The sequence below is a fragment of the Fopius arisanus genome, unplaced genomic scaffold, assembly GCF_000806365.1.
Source record: "Fopius arisanus strain USDA-PBARC FA_bdor unplaced genomic scaffold, ASM80636v1 scaffold00065, whole genome shotgun sequence".
In the NCBI taxonomy this organism is placed as follows: domain Eukaryota; kingdom Metazoa; phylum Arthropoda; class Insecta; order Hymenoptera; family Braconidae; genus Fopius; species Fopius arisanus.
Window position 1 is genome coordinate 156,921 of NW_011887804.1, and position 16,751 is coordinate 173,671.

Here is a 16,751-nt window from a genome sequence, read left to right on the forward strand (position 1 = left end):
TTATGGATTTATCCTTGGAATTCAATCGTTGATAAAATGTGGAGGAATAAAAATTGTAAATACGAAAGAAGAAATGATGGAATTGTTGTGTGTATGACGCCCTAAAATATGTAATTACCTTGTGTACTCTGGAATCATTCTGAGAGCTAGGCCTCGGACTTACGATCATCGGACATTAGAATCTTCACTGGCGAATTCGTTAATTTTCAGTAATTAAAACCCAACGCGAGTCGCAATGTCAAATAATTCGATAATCATTGAATAATTCAATATAAAAAACAACGAAGTGAAAATCTTCAATGCAGTCATCATCTTCCGGTCAATCTATCTTCATGGATCTTCAATGATGTCCTCAGCTCTCTCGTCAACCAGTGGAAATGAATTTTCAAAAATTGCCATCGCATAAATTACGAATAAAAATTCGAACAATGGATTCTACTGCAAAAATATCAATTTCTCAGTGGAAAATTAAATACGAAATTAATAATCGATCCGATTCGATCCATGGAAGATTTTATATCACCATCATGGAAAACTTTAACGTCACGCGGAATGTATCCACAGCTACAAAGAGGAAAAATAATAAATTATGAGATATAAGGAAAATGTCACCATGTCCGTCAGTTTCGCTGTCCTGTCCAGCAGACAATGAATTTATCATTTGAATAGATTAAAACTTAATCTTTCAAGCGCTAGACCGAAGGACAAAAATTGATTTTCAATTTACAACAAAAAATTTTGAGTACACAAATATTCGCATTAAAAAAAATTATTTGCAGAAATGGCAGTGGATGATTTCAAGAACTTGTGGATTAACTCTTATTTCTTATAATTATATTCAATAACAAGATAATTTATCAATCATTTACTCCATCATGATTTCTTTATTGACTAATACCGCGGCTGATGTTGTAAACTAAAATCGTGAATGACGACTTTTTTTCTTGTTTTAATGTGCATTCCAGTACTATAGGGACTGTAAACATGACCAAGCAACTATCTCACGTTATCAAGCCGCTAGAAAAGTTGTGCCATTTTGTGAATAAATAAATAAATCTGTTACCTTCGGCTATGCGTCTCCTCGCTTCGTCGAGATCTGACTTAGCGTCTTTTAGTATGACGTACATAAGCGGTAATATTTCCGACGTATACCAAAATTGGTCGAGCAATTTAGCACTGTACTCCAGCAACATGTCATCACCTGGAACCACAAGATAAATGCGATGCATCAGTACAAGCGAATCAATTATAAATATTCCTTGAACAAAAAATTGTTATAATCTCAAAACCGTGACGCGTGCACCATAAAAAAGGAAATTACTTTAAAAATTTCGTCCATTCGTATTTGTTGTTGATTCGTATTGTTTAAAAAATGAGACTCTCATTACGAGAAAATTATACTTGTAAATTACCACTTGTGATGAATTTTTCAATGACTTGAGGAATTTATTGTCGTCGAGGTGGCGAGTTTTTTTAATTTCGTTATTATTCTGGAATTAAAATGTAGTAAATTTTTAATAATCCATTAAAACGTAAACCGATGGAACTATCTCCTCAATCAATCTCTATTACTGCACCTACTGCACCTACTGCCACTTCCGAGAGTCTAGTCAATAAGAAAGAACTCAATCAATCAATCTCAATTAATTTTTAACATTGATTTCATCCAAGTGGTCATTCGCTGCATGGAAAAATGATTATGGAGCCCTCATAAATGACTCGAACGTGTGACACTATGATAGCTATTGATTTGACGATGACAGGGAAAAATGGCACAAACTGTAAAACACCCCCCAATACCGGACAATAGTTTCCATTCCGCAACAGCATGATATATTAGACATTCCGTTAACCAATGCGGTTGCATAGCGTTGTCGCGACTCCGCCCACAAAAAGCCTCCAGACCGTTTTTGGAACGTGAATGGTATTCTCAACTAGACAGAGACCATTGCAGGTGGCACAGGCGCATCGAGACACCGGACGTGCTCTACTTTTATGCACAATGATACATTAATTATACCCTCGTTAATTTCAAATCGCTTTCAAATCGCTTTCAAATTATCCCAACTGGACGATTTTTCATTCACAGGAGAGCGAAAAATTTTCGCCGGATGGCAGAATGCATATACCCCTGATGATTAATATTCTTATAAAATTATTCTTATTAAGATTTTTTGGAAATCATTTAATTGTTGTCAATAAAAATTATGATAATCGCTCAACTTATTGGAATTTTTTTTTTCGAAACAAGTGATTGCACTCGAAGTAACGACCTAGAAGAGAAAACAGATTGACATGAAGTTTCGTTACTCAATGACATGCAAAGGAAATGATTCCGCTTCGATAGCATCGACAATGATGACGTTTATTGAAATTACACCGCTTTCTATTGCCCCCAAATTATTGTCATTTGATGAATTATTGATGGCATCCACTCATCACAATGAAAATAACATCTTATTCCGCATGATCAGCATTGTTTGCAACATTGCATTAGGTAATATCTTCATTACTCAGTTTCCTGTTGATGAAGGGAAAAATAAAAGACCGATGACTTCTTTCTTTACGCACTGACAAACGCTGGACAATTAAAAGATAGTCTTTTCCCGTCATTTGTCAGAATAATGCACATCCGCGCGATCATTTGTCCGTTATCAAGTGACCTGAGAACATTGTGGGAATATGAGAACTATCTTTTACTTGGGGCGGTGAATAAAGATATTTAATCGCATTCATTCGACGTCGATCGGTCATTCTCGGAGTTGAGTGATAGCACAATCATTTGTGTAACATTCGATGTATCGTTTCCTCGGGGTGTGAATGAATCCAGTGATTCAGAGATATTAGATGTTTATTATAACTTTTATAACTCATGGTTCCCTTTGATGATGAGTGTCTACCTGAAACCGTTCCGTTCTCACTTTCTCAGGGGTTTGTGTTCTCAGAAAATAATTTGTCAATCATCTGGAAGAATGAGCGGCTCTCAACTTCAGAACATGCACAACCACTTAAAAATTGAATTACTACTTCAGTTTTTTATTCAATCACACATTTGTTAATTTAATTGGATGAAGGAAATTAATTTTTCAGTGGAAATTAATGGCAGACGATATTGGGCCAGAAATTTCCGGAGAATTCGAACAGTGTAGATGGGTAACGGTTATTTACTCCAGGTGAAAAGTGAGAATACTCAAGAGGGTAGAGATTACAAACGATTTTTTTGGGGGTTGAATGAGCCCTTTGTTTCACCCATGTGCCCATCTAGCGGGCACTCGTCATCCCGAGTTCATGTGTTCTGCAGAAATTCCCACTGGCCTATGGCTATATCCGCGAATATTCGCGTTGCTGAGAGAGAGGAATAGAATAAATACGGATGACCATCGAATAACGCAGACACAAGGCACGCGAGAAATGGTAAGGGGTTGTAGAGAGGTAGCTTTGTACCGATGATACCGTTGTTGTTCGTAATTGAATCTCCCCGTGTCAGATGAGAACTCGAAATTTTACCTGCACGCGGGAATACCAAATCGATAATGTCATGGCGTGAAAAAAAATGGGGAAAACCAGGTGAGACTCGTGGTTTTGAATAATTTTTCTCCGAGGGTGATCCAATGATATAAAAAATTGAAGATTTATTCTTCATGTATTTCCCTCGATCGATATCCGTATATCGATTCAGTAAAATAGTAACGTGGATGACCTGTTTTAAAATTGACTTTAAAAGTGTGAGAAAATAAATCCAATCCGAGAGATAATAAAAAAGTATCTGAAAATATTTTTTTCTTTCAATTTTAAGTTTTGAAATTTTTTTCTAGATAATTAAAAAAAATTACTTTTCGTAGAATTCGCGGTAGATGTCATGAATGACTAATTAATGATTTTGAATGACTGTGCGTCCGTCTCATGCGACGGGAAAAAGCGCTACTATATTTTACCCGACAGAAAAATAAATTTGAAAAATATATTTGATATTTTCTCGTGGAGTAGTCGGCGATCCCAGCTGTTGACAGGAGCCCCACATCAAAGTTCGCCGGTGAAAAATAGCAAAAGAAAATTCATCAGAAAAGAGATGTAAATTTTGTCTGTTAAAATCTCGAGTAAGATAAAAAAAAAAAATGGGCACGGACCTTGTCAAACGGGTCCCAAGTAAAGAAAGGCTTTACGAGGGCTTTACTATACGGCATTTCGGAAGCGGTAAAATTCCTGTCAACTGTTGTCGTAAAATTCCCCTTCAGTCCTCGACGTCTTTCCAAACCTCTCCATCCCTTTTTTGGAGGACAATAAAATTCGGTGAGTGCATACAAAAAGCGAGATGAAAATGTCAGAGGAAAATGTACCTATGGAGTATATATTTAGCAACACTCCCACGCCGATATTTAAATGATCGACAAAATATGGTGCAATTGCTTAAAGAAGACGAAGTCACGTGCAGATCTGGTCTAAATGATCTTCATATTTATCCAGGGATTGATTATCCCACCGAGATGTAATGTTGCTGTACAAATTGAGTGGTCACGTTTTTCTGTTCGATCTTGTCATTTCTCCGTGATGAAGAAAGTGAGGAAGTGAAAAGAGAACGAGGGAGAATGGCAGATCGTTTAACAGAAGATATCGTAAAAGTCACGTGGTCGAACTCGCTAGACTGTGACCATACGATTTTTATTACCCTCAACCACCCCGTGGAGAAACCCCTCATACTCGTCACGATTCCAGACGAACTGTCGAATTCAGTAGCAAAACTGTAGAGGGTGATAAGTCCATTTGTTTCCCGAACTGAATTATCCACGAAATCGATTCTACGGAGTAGAATATCTAGCAAAACACCTGTAAATTATTCAATAAAAAATAAACAATCTCTGGATTTTCTTTCCAGTGAAACGCGAAGTGAGTCATAAATTTCACTCTCAGCTGTAACTGGGAAATGAATGGGTATCTATCTTCATTCCTCATCATCATTACTTTCCATATTAATTTTATTGAAGGAGGAATTCCCGGGATTTTTACTCGAGCGAGTCCAGTAATTTTTTAATTGGCGGCCAATCTACATGGTTGTGAAAGGATGGGGAATAATCACTATTGATCGACTCATCATTCTTTACCTGTTGACTTCTGAACTGCTCCTCGAAAACTCGAGAAATTAAAAAAATCCACAAAACCTGTTTCCAGGAAACGATTAAACAGGTGAACGAAATGAGAGAATAGACTCGCCGCGGGTAATTCCCGAAGGGTTGAGATGGTCAGGTTATTATTCTCACGCGATGTAATAATGTACAATTACTGCAATAGTCAAAATGACAACGAAAAAAGGGAATATCATTGTCGTAAGCAGTTCAAGCTGGAGTTTTACGACGTGTGTGGTGAAACTTCTGTTCATGCATGACTCGAGATCAACCCCGACCTTTTGAACTGGCATTTTAACTTAATCTCGTCATCGTCGTTATGACGCAAATCACAAGACTATACGAGGTACCCCGCGCATACCTGGAAACGCTATGATTTAATGACCATCGAATTTTAAGGAATTGCCTAGAGGCATATTTTGATTGAAGGGTAGCGAACAAACATCTTGGGGTATAAGTAGACATAAATGGAAATCAATCTGCCATGTTAAAATTACGGGACAGTGCTTTAATTTATGTTTATCCCTCTTAGCAACCCCACGATGATATTCAAGCCTTTCATATTTAACGCGTGGAAATTCATTGAAAATTCATCAACAATCGTTGAAATATGGGATGCACGGTTGGGAAGCAATGAGTCAAATCTTTTTTCATCAATGGAGACTCCACTCAAACCCACTAACATTCATTTTAAAATGATGAAAAAGATTAACCGATGTGTTTAATGGCGGCGTGAAACCATTTTTTTTTCCTTGTAACACGAGTTGGGGCCCGTCATATTGTGAGAACCTTCTGTTATCGAGGGTTTTTCTCGAGAGGTCGTAAAAGACAACCCCACGTCGCCACGCGTCTCATGTAGCGTAGGGTACGTCGAACTTTGCGGTCATAAGATTGTCTAAAAAATCCAGGAATTTCTCTCAAGTGGTCCAAGGTCAAGGCATTGAGGGTTCAAAGCCATGCGTGACCTATGTCAACTGATTTATGAACTACCGCTGAACAAGTCATTGTTTTTGATGACTGAAATGAAAATGACGCACGCGTGCAGATACGACTCTTTAACTCCGTAAATTAGTATCTAAAAAAATTGAATTATTCGTGGAATTTCAGGAAAATAAATTAGACTTTTTTCAGTGCTGAAATTTTTGTCTGTTTATACTTTAATAATAAATAGTTCATGTTGTAAATAGTCGGTTAGAATGAAAATCGATGGGAACACGCTAGTCAAACGAGATACCATCATCCAGGAATGGGAAACGGATTTATGGAGTAATTGTTTATACCCTTGAACGTTATATTTCGTTGAGTTCATATACAATATTATCAACACCAGATGATTGTTCAAACTGCAATCGCAAATGCAGCCAAGATTCATCGCCATTTGTTTAATTAAAAATGAGGTAATTAACAGCGAAAAATAATAAATAGAAAGAGAATTGTATATGACTGCGAACTACCCCCGAACCACTCGCTCCAATAATGAAATCATAATTTCTCGACTTGTAATATTTTTCGGGCTATTTCCGCGAAGAAATAAATTTACATCATAAATTCTTGTCTTGTAATATTTTTTTGAAATATATTGAGGGGTAATATCCTTATTGAATAAAATTTAGGGTGTTCGTTTGAATCGCTCGGGAGCTGAAAATGCACAGACAAAAGGTAAAATAAAGTAGCCCTTGATAGCCACCGATTATACGATTATCCAACCCTCTCCGGATGTGAGAGTTTCGCCGTCATAATGAGCGGTACGAGTGATAGGTTATTAAAACGCCACCGGCCGATGGTTCGAAATGCAAACCTCGTAAAACAAGACTTTACAACCCCCATACTCTCATAATAATCACTTTCATACCGTGTCCCCGCCTAAAAGCCCTTTCTCGGTCATTATACCGTGCGTTAGTCCCAAGGCGACCCTCAAAATTTTTTCCCTCAATTTTTTCAATTGGTCCGAATAAATAAAAAATTCACCAATTGGAAAATCACCGGCACTCGTTGATTTTCGGTGAAACCCAAGCGTTTTCCGCATAATGGGAAAGAGGTAAATCCGGAAATCCATAAATTCGTCCGGCAACAGTAAAAATCGTTATACTACTGACTGGTGATACTAAAACAAGTATATCTACACATGTGCAGTGGAAAAGAAACGAGAGAAAACTATTTCACGAGAAACCGAGCAAAATAACGATAACTTTTTAAAACGTGCGGGCCGCTCGTAAAAGCACCAAGCCCAGGAGAAAAGGAAGAGAGGAGAGACATTTGTGTTAGAGTGAGTGAGCTCCTAGGTTTCGGCTTTGGTTATAAGTCCGTATTATATTAGCCGGGTACGAATGGCCCTGCAACCAATAGGAACGATCGTAAAATTCACAGGGGAACTCGACATTCGGCCGTGACTGTCAAGTGAAAGAGTCGCTTGGATTTTTCAACGTGCAGTTGTGCCCGAATTTTGAAATATTATCTCCAACTACCTCCAACATTTATAAATACCGGTGTAATTATTCATAACTAGACTTTATTTTAATTGTGGGATCATGTCCCACCTCGGACTCAGCCTCCGGATTTTTTTCATTTGCTCATTACTTTTATTCCACTTATATTTCGTTAAGGATCACTGGGGAGATTAAAAATGGAATAGAATTTAAATTTTTGTGAATGAGAAATTCGGAAAAAAATATGTGAAAATTCAGGGACAGTCGGATGGAGTAATAAATCCTGAAATAATTCCTGTCGTTTCATAATCATGTTCATTCGATATCTCACGTGTGAAAATGAAAAGTCGAGATAAAAACTAGTGATACGGGAGGAAAAGCTCAATGATGATAAGGATAAGCGATTTGTCGAGGATAAACATGAGCAATAACGCAAGCAATACGCGATTTACAACTTCTGCGTTTGACGAGTCAGAAATCGCGTGCATCTTTGCAACACCAACTTCACGTGACTCATTGACCAAACACAATTGAGGGTTAGAGGCTAAGTAATATCGATATCTCCATTAGTAGGTATTTACTAGCTGTATTCATTGCAGAGGACAATTATCACAACGTTGTGCGATAATTTCGTACACCAAGAGAAAAAATATCACAGAAATCACTCCACTAGCGAAACGTAATAAATCGATTTTTACCGCAGGCCAGTTTTTAACGAAAATCTCGAAACCTAAAGAAGATAGAGAAATTTTCGTCATGACCTTTTTTGTAGAGCCTACCAAAATCTTCAAAAAAGATATCTAACAAAATTCGGTATCTCCCTCGATTTCGGAAATATCGAAGGCGCAACGTATTAGATCCACAGCCGATGTTGACGATCTCTCAATTCATTTTGAATAATCAGACAATTACAATATCTCGTTGCAGGAATTTTGATCGAGTTAATTCTGCATTAAAGATTACGCGAGACAGAAGGATATTTGTCAGTTAACTGGACAGTAAAGTATATCTGAATGGAGTGAAGTTTCTGTTTTTAATTCACTGGAGAATATTTCGAGGCTCAATGTCGCTCTTTGTTCGGATGAATTGAGGTCTCACTATCGTTAGTGCGTTATTTATTCCTGGCAATTATTGTGAAGTTATTATCTAGCGTCTTGAGAATATCGTTTGTGCTCTCGGGTTTTCACTGTGGTGATGAAAAAAAAAAACCCAACCACGAGCACACGGCTACATTATGCTCGCTCTGTGTCTCTTCTGCAGACCTTTTGTACTTTATCCCGCAGAAATATCGAGTTTTGTGCATTGCGTTGAGGCTGTGGTGAGCTTCTCACGGCAAAGCCGATGGCATTCAGTCATTAAATTTAACGGAAATGTTTTAGAGACGAGAGAATTTGCCAAGCTTTTGATGAAGATAAAACGGGAAAAGCAGATGAAGAAAATCCCCAGAGAAATATTAATGTAAAACATCAAGTCTTCGTTACGCCTCTAGCTTTTCAGGTCTTCGCGATTTTTCGTGTAGAAAATTATAACCAGAGAATAAATCGCAAGATATAGACCAAACTCCGAAAAAGTGCTTTGCATTCAATATTAATGTTGATATTATATTTGATTAATCACATGTGAAAAAAAAAGTACTTTCCAACGCGTACCATTACAATTCTCACACCGTAAAAAGTACTTTTTTCTATTTGTATTGTAATGTAATATTATTTAAATATTCATTGTCATTATACTTGACTCACAACTCCTCGGCTCAGATAATTGTGTATCCGAAGTCGAGTGACTGCTGAAGGACGGTGGTAGTTTGCAGGATGGTGGAATAGTGAAAATGCCACTATGAGGACCCGTGCTACCTTGATTACTGAAGGGTGAATCCGCACTGATACTGTCACAGCTATTTTCTAGGCTACGGGCAGGCTGTGGCACGGATATCGGAAGCTCCCCATCCAGGGCTATGGGTAGTGCTCTGATCTGCTGGAGAAATACATTCATCAATTCAAATGGCGGATATCTCGCCCCAAAACATAATCCCACCCCCACTCAATCAATAGTAACATCCAATTCCATTGCCAACTGGCTGAACCAACATTATTTTTCATTAAAAATTCATCAAAGAAATTAATTACAAAACAAATTATTCCTCCAGCCATTTAGAATTCACTCTTTCCTTCTTCCGACAGCCAAGATAATTCATAGACCTATTTAATGTGGAGACTAATTTTAATATTTGGTAAATGTTTTCATTCCCCAAGGAACTAAGAAAAAATAACCTCTCCAGGCTGCAGCGGCCTCGTTGCATCCTGATCCTGTGCCCTCCTTAGGGCTGTCTGTTTCGCCATCACCCTCTGTCGATCCTTGGTAAGGATACACTTGTCACATGTACACGATCGGTATCGGCAAAATCTCTTGTGTCCCTTGACGGCTTGTTTCAACCGATGATTACGACAACGCGCACAATTTGGTGGTGTACGTGGTATCACCACAGCACTTTTCATAACAACCGATTTACTCTCAGCACCAGCCACTACTGCCTCCTTATCTTGATTCATTTTAATTTTTTTAACACTCCAACTGATTAACGAGACTAGTTTATTGAATAGACACCACTGATAATTCAATGTACTTGATTAATTGTTCACTCCGCGCCTCACGCACTTCTCCTTCGATCTCGCTGAAAAATAAAATTAAACAATGATATTGAATATTTATTTAAGCTTGGGGTAGTGAAAGGCTGATATATTTTTTAGATTATATTCGTTGCGGATGGAGTAAATACCGAGTAAAAATGAATGCATTCAATATGAAAAAGAATTGGCTTGTTATCTTGCAGGTGCTACCAGCCTTGCGTTTTTTCAAACCAACTCAACATTATATTGGACAATAATGTATGGTCGACTAATGATACCTCTAGACTACCGATATTTCGAGTATTGATCATTTTTGAATAGCTGGAAACGTCTGCTAGATGGTTTTTTAAAAATTCAACAACCACTACCTCTGCATTACCGATTCCCAGTGAATGTAGAACCGTTCGTCAATTCGATTTGTACATGAGTGGACAGAGATAATAAGGCGCATTAATATTTGAGTGAACGGGTAGACAACTTGCGACAATATTATATGAAAAGCAACATTGTGGTAGAGTGTCTTGACAAAATGGAGATTGATTCTGCGAGAATCGAATCGATCGGAATTCAAAGGTGAAGCCAGCGTAACCACCGGTTTATGTATTATGGATCATTTTTGTCGGTACTACTGTTTTTAAAACTTTGAACAACTTTGAGTCTCTAGTACTGGCTTTTCACTCGTTCTACTCACACCTCGAGGGTCACATATGCTCTCTAAAGCTACTAGAAGGTAGGTGGATTGAAAATTCCGCTAATATGAAAAGGTCAAACCGATTTCGTTTAAAGGAATTTCGATATCCCCCGAGAAAATCTCCACCGTTATGACTCAATTAATCTCAGAATTTATTATTCTCTACGACTAAAATTTTTCCAATAATACTAATTTTCGATCAAATTGAAAGGAGATAATTTGAAAATGAGGCCTTCATCAAATCCACGCATCCATGAAAACATTGTATCCCGTTGCGTTCTCCAGAAACCGGTTGAACCAAAGAAGATGCAGAAGACAAATGCAGAAGGTGAAAAAAATAAATCGAAAAAACGTGTGGAAATAACATTAGCATGCTGAGGACACATTCCCATGGATCACTCCTGGTGTTTTACACGCATGTTCGCTGACAAATAATTTCCTGCGAGCAACATTGTATCGTTACAGTGTATGTCGATCGATTTAATCAATTCTACCACTAATCATGTCGGGTTATATCAACTATTTATTATCACTTTATGCAACAGCGATGGAAAAAAAGTATATCATGAGCGTTGGAGATGGTCTTGAATTAATCGTAAACCGTGATATCTCCTAATTGTGCTCCAAGCTCAAGAACCGTGTAACCATCACGAATGTACGAATTTCTCGCTCTCTCTTACGTTCCGCGTATTTACCAAGTTGTTTTCGTTTATCGCGATTTCCTTCTCGTTGTTTTTCGCGGATTCCCTTCACCCTCCCTTTCACCCCCTGAGTCAGAGGAATAATCATTGAATCTTAGACTCATTATCCTCCCGCAATTGTATTGCTCTTCGTGTTTGAATTAGAATTAATCGTGTGGGCTAATCTCTTGTCATAGTGGTTAGAAATGATAAATCCTCTTTGACCTATCCCCTCGATTTTTTTTCGAAGAAAAAAATAGATGTGTGAACGAAATTCAATTTTTTGGAATCAAGAGAGTACTTTAAAGGAAAAATTTTTATCAACTACATTTTGTAAGGGCGAAGAAATTATTTGACCACAGTATGACTTGCGGAAGTATTTGAATGCATTTACTGCTGGGCAGTATATGGACTTGGCGAATGAATTTTTATATATATATTCTTATTTTTTTTTTAATTGCTCATTCGGAAATGAAGAAATGAAAATTTCAGAGTTGACGATTACAATTCCTCCGGTGGAAAAATCGATAGCGTATGAAGTTGATACCGAAAAATTATCGGTTTTGTATCGACAAGAAATTTTTACCTTACCTGAGAAAAATCCAGTGAAAAATTCAGGAATCCAACAGTTTATTGCTAGTGATCCCACGATGATGTCTCAATACCGATCAACCAAATCGTCGATCGGCAATTCGTACCGATAGGCCCGCGCCCCCGTCAACCCCGCCGCATCTCGTTGCAATGATAACAAAAAAAAAAAGAAAAAAAATACAGGATAAGCCACGTGCAGAAGAACTTCGGCGCAGTGAGAATTGGCGTTCGCGCCTATCACGTGGAACACGCACGGATAAACCAAGCAGGAAGTGAACGCCCCCGGAAGTTAAGGTCCAGCCCCCCCGGTTACCACTTTACATGCGCATACACTATTTTCAGCAACCAGGTCTCCTTCAATTGTTGAATTGTGCGCTATCAAAAATTGCACTCTGGAATTTCTACCGAGGCTGCACCTGAATACCGAAAAGTAAAGAAATCGGTGACAATCGATACGAGTGGCAAGTGGTAACAGCTCGCAGCTATTGCTGCAAAGCAACACACATGGTATCACATTGATTTAACAATGTTGTGATAATCACATCGAAGAATAGTCCAACATTGAAGAATAATCACGATTTTTTTGGTAATTGTGGGCACAAGTGTCACTGGCACGTGGATTTTGAGAGATTCATGTGAATCGGTTGTTTGGTAAATGTTATTTTAACGCGTAGAACCTCACCAGTGTGCAGTCGGTAACTCACTGAGAGGAATGCCACATCGATGGAGTGCATGTGGCAAAAGTGGAGTGTGTGGTGGTGGAGGTGAACGGTGGGGGATGGATGGAGTGTCGGCGGGCCGGGGTCGGCCCGAGGGGAACTGACCGAGGGTGGGGTTTACTCTGCCACTACTATTGCGGCAAAGGTATTGCCCCGAAATCGGTTGGAGGGGGTTGAATCTTCCACGAGGGTGAAATACACTTTGAGTTTTACGACTCGCTCCAGACGACCATCAACGACTATTTTCTGGATTATTTTTATTCACCTTCGGTTCGCTCTTTTGTTTAAACTTTTTCATTTTTTACGTTTTTACCTCGGGTACTGTACTGTGCTGAAATCGGGGAAATGAATTTCATCACTTTCGACAGGGAATCGTTTTTCAACAAGAAATCGCCAATAACATTTCCTACTTTTACATGGCTCTCTGACGTCGATTACAGTTTAAACAATAGCAGATGTTATATACACGTCTTCAGCGGTCTCAGATTAGGAAATATATACAGTTTATAATAGGGAACGAGATCAATCGGTCTGAGAGACTGGGACCTAGTCTTTGTGGGAATTGTTGTTTCTATATTTTTTAGGGATAATTGTCTTGAAAAATTGGAATGCATGGAAATATGATCCGGGTGAGGGAAAAGTGAGAGAAATGGTTTTTGTCTCCAATATTTTGATGACGGAGCTGGGAAAATGAGTCACACTGAGAGAATAAAATTTTTATGCCACTCATGCTTCATTTAACATGAAACGACACGTCGGATAATCTGAATATTCTGAAGAAGGGAGGCTGCTCGTAAAACTCAAGGAATTATGCCCCAAATTTTCTTGGAAATTTTATTCACCAAAAGAGAAAATTTTAGTCCAAAGTTCAAACGTATTTTTTTATATCAAATATATTCCTGCGAACATGCAGACTAGTTTTGTTTATTATAACGAATCCATTGAATTGACGATAAAATTACACTTTAGCAATTATTCTATTTAATTATTTAATTTTTATAAATGCTTCGTAAAAAGTTATAATTATTCCCATTGATGAATCAAATGAAAAATTAAAATTTATTCAATACACGAAATTTGAAAAATCATTCCAGAAAATACTGGAATACCAAAAAATGATGAATAAAAAAACTAATATTTTTTTATGGGGGGTGAGTTGAGAGGATGAACGAGTGGTGGAAAAATAAATGTACGAAGGAGAAATGGTGATCGGATTTTGGAGAGCAGTAAAGTATCTCACTCACGAACAATTTTATGTACCTTGAAACCGACCCCCGTCTTGGACGGTAGTTAACCAAAATCCGTCGTCGGCTTTTTGGATTTAAGGAAATAAAATCTGGTGAATCGTGCGATGAAGTTTCAACTCAACGTTATATATACGAAATTGAGGAAAATACTTGAATCGTACTTGTGCGTGTGGGTTATACCCGTGATAGTGACGACTATTCGACGTCTAGTCGGAAGTTTCTTCAAGTGTGTTGGACTCATCTGCTGAGGCAAAAGAGGGATGAGAGCCGATCGTAAAACGCTACGGCGAGAGTGGATTTGCGAATAGTCAGCCCCTGAGTTTCTTCCAGAAATATATACGCTCACTTGGCAAAATCACGAGGTCACATTTTCCAGATGTCATGATTCTTCAACTGATTGAAATTTAATTAATCGATGAAATTAAATTCAATCTGCCGCAATCTGCCCCTTAAATTCAGAGAAACGATTGAAATGACGAAACTGTAAGTAAAAAAATTGAGCGCCACACTGAGAAAATTTTTTTTTTGCCAAATCCATTTACTTTCCACCCCTCAAAAACACCTGAGGATCCGGTGAAAGCTCAGGGGATGATGCAGAAAAAAAAATATTTCGAGTATTTCGTGCTCTATGTATCCGTGACCTACCCCAACAAAATGAACTTTCTGGCGGAAGTCGCGATTCAAATGCGCGGGAACAAAAAGCTCTGAATTCTCACATCACTATCACACCCATTCAATGATAATTCGTTCATTTTGTTACCGATACAAAGAGTAACCCAATATATATGTTCTCCTCACACATGTGTCTTTTATTCGCCTTGTGTGTCAATCAGACGTACAACCACTGGCATTAGCTCATGCCACTCATGTATTCAAACATTGTATACAATTCGGTCTATGTATTGGTAAAGTTATTTGCGAACTTAACAGTCAGGAGTGGGCGCTGGCCTCTTGATGAGACTATTAAAATACATGTGTCACTGATTTGGGGGATATAAAGCCGTTCTCCTCGCCGCGAAAGTAAACACTCGATTTCCAAGTCTTTGCGGTCCCACGTCAACTCGGAATTTTATTTATTTCCATAGATAAACTCGTGAATGAAATTAAAATAAATAGGGAATTGCTCCGATTTCTTCTCTCAAATAATTCTACACAATCCACTATTCAGTATTCCTAAAACAACAACTGACACTTGACGCCTCATAAATTTATTCTTGTCAAATAAATAACCATAAATACAACAGCGTTCACACAATAGCTTCTTTCAAAATTTCTCTCGATTTTCAACCGCTAATATTTTCCTCGAGGTCTTTTGTTCTATTAACAATCAAAATTCTCGAAGCCGCGGGTTTATCATAACCGACACATTTTTTTTTATCGATTTTCGTCGATTCCTGGGTTTTTATGGGCCAACGGTTGGACTAAATTACCACCGAGTTTGCAAAAATGGTGCTAAGGGGTTGCAAGGGGTGACAAGTACGAGACGAGGCCAAAAGGCAATAACCGGGAGAGACTGTACGATAAAACTAGGTTTACTACCCGGTTACTGCTTCTACCTTTGAAATGTCTACCAGGTCGCCTTCTTCACTTCCACGATTTCATTCTTTCCTGTCTTTTGCAATTTCATCTACCGTCAATGTCCTAGTTATCACCCCTTTAACCGTTTCTTCTGAAGATCAGACAGAATATTTGGTCTATGAGAGCCTTCGCCAATTTTTCCTTCGTCTATTTGGAAATAGAATAAATAATTTTTCAATACACATGTGAAAATTCCGAAAAATATTAACTTAAATATTGACTGAAATGAAATTATATAGAACCTTTTCGCGTTGCTCTCAGCAACTCAATCCCTGGGCACATCAATTCACGGACTATTTATTTACATACCTTCAAGTCCTCAGAGTTCTCCCCATCAGTAATTGATCCCGTGATTACAATCACATCGTGGTAGACTAAACAGGTCACAACGTGATATAAAGTAAAACAAATAAATGTAAACCTTGTGAATTTTTAAGTGCGGCAAACCTTGGGGGGAACTTGCAGACTTGTCCGTCAAAACTTTCAAACTTGAGAACTGCCAGAGAGTTTTGTAATGAGCGAGAGAATTTTTTAATTAAAAAATTTGAAATTGGAATCGAGTTCTCATTAGAGTATTACATGGCTTTTCATTTTCCTCTATAATTTTTCTAATTGGTGCGTGCATGTCCACTGGTATTTATCCTCTACTAAGTACGTGTGTAATTTACGATAAATTGATCGTGCATATGGTGTTTTTTCTATGGTTCATCTTCTGGGCACTGGATAATGGTGTGGTATCGGAGTATTTTTATGTGTGCTAATGTCATCGCGTGCCATTCAAGGCCCAGTGTTGCCGAATTCAAATTATATGCCTCCAGCACGACCTAGGCAACATTGCAAAACGAGTTCCATTTAAATAAAAACAAAAATTATTTTCTCGAATAATTTTTGATTCTGGAAAATTTTCCAAATGACAACCAAATTTCCATCTGAATTTTCAATTCGATCTTCAAGAAGTTGCAATTTTTTCAATGAGAATTTTCGTGGCACTTCGGGATTATGGGAAATTGAAAGCTTTATCAATTAAAATTTCAAATAATTTTTCAACCGTGTACGGTTGATTGAATAGTCC

At 37.9% G+C, this 16,751-nt stretch overlaps 1 protein-coding gene across 4 annotated transcripts in view; it reads right to left on the reverse strand.

The window, feature by feature from the left end:
- The window catches only part of dsx (doublesex), a 29,383-nt gene extending 12,834 nt beyond the window's left edge, over positions 1-16,549 (reverse strand). The window contains exons 1-5 of one of the 4 annotated variants that reach the window (XR_892402.1): positions 12,136-12,854; positions 9,817-10,217; positions 9,280-9,520; positions 1,064-1,201; positions 119-564 (exon numbers count right to left, since the gene is read on the reverse strand). Coding sequence is in view for 3 of the 4 variants with exons in the window: in XM_011309135.1 (XP_011307437.1) it covers positions 1,064-1,201; positions 9,280-9,520; positions 9,817-10,095 (658 nt within the window). In the remaining variant the exon portion in view is untranslated. Of the gene's footprint in view, positions 1-118; positions 565-1,063; positions 1,202-9,279; positions 9,521-9,816; positions 10,218-12,135; positions 12,855-15,657; positions 15,827-15,921 lie in introns of those variants that run through there. The other 3 variants (XM_011309135.1, XM_011309136.1, XM_011309137.1) reach the window with 3 other exon arrangements.
- Between the last annotated feature and the right edge of the window lie 202 nt (positions 16,550-16,751).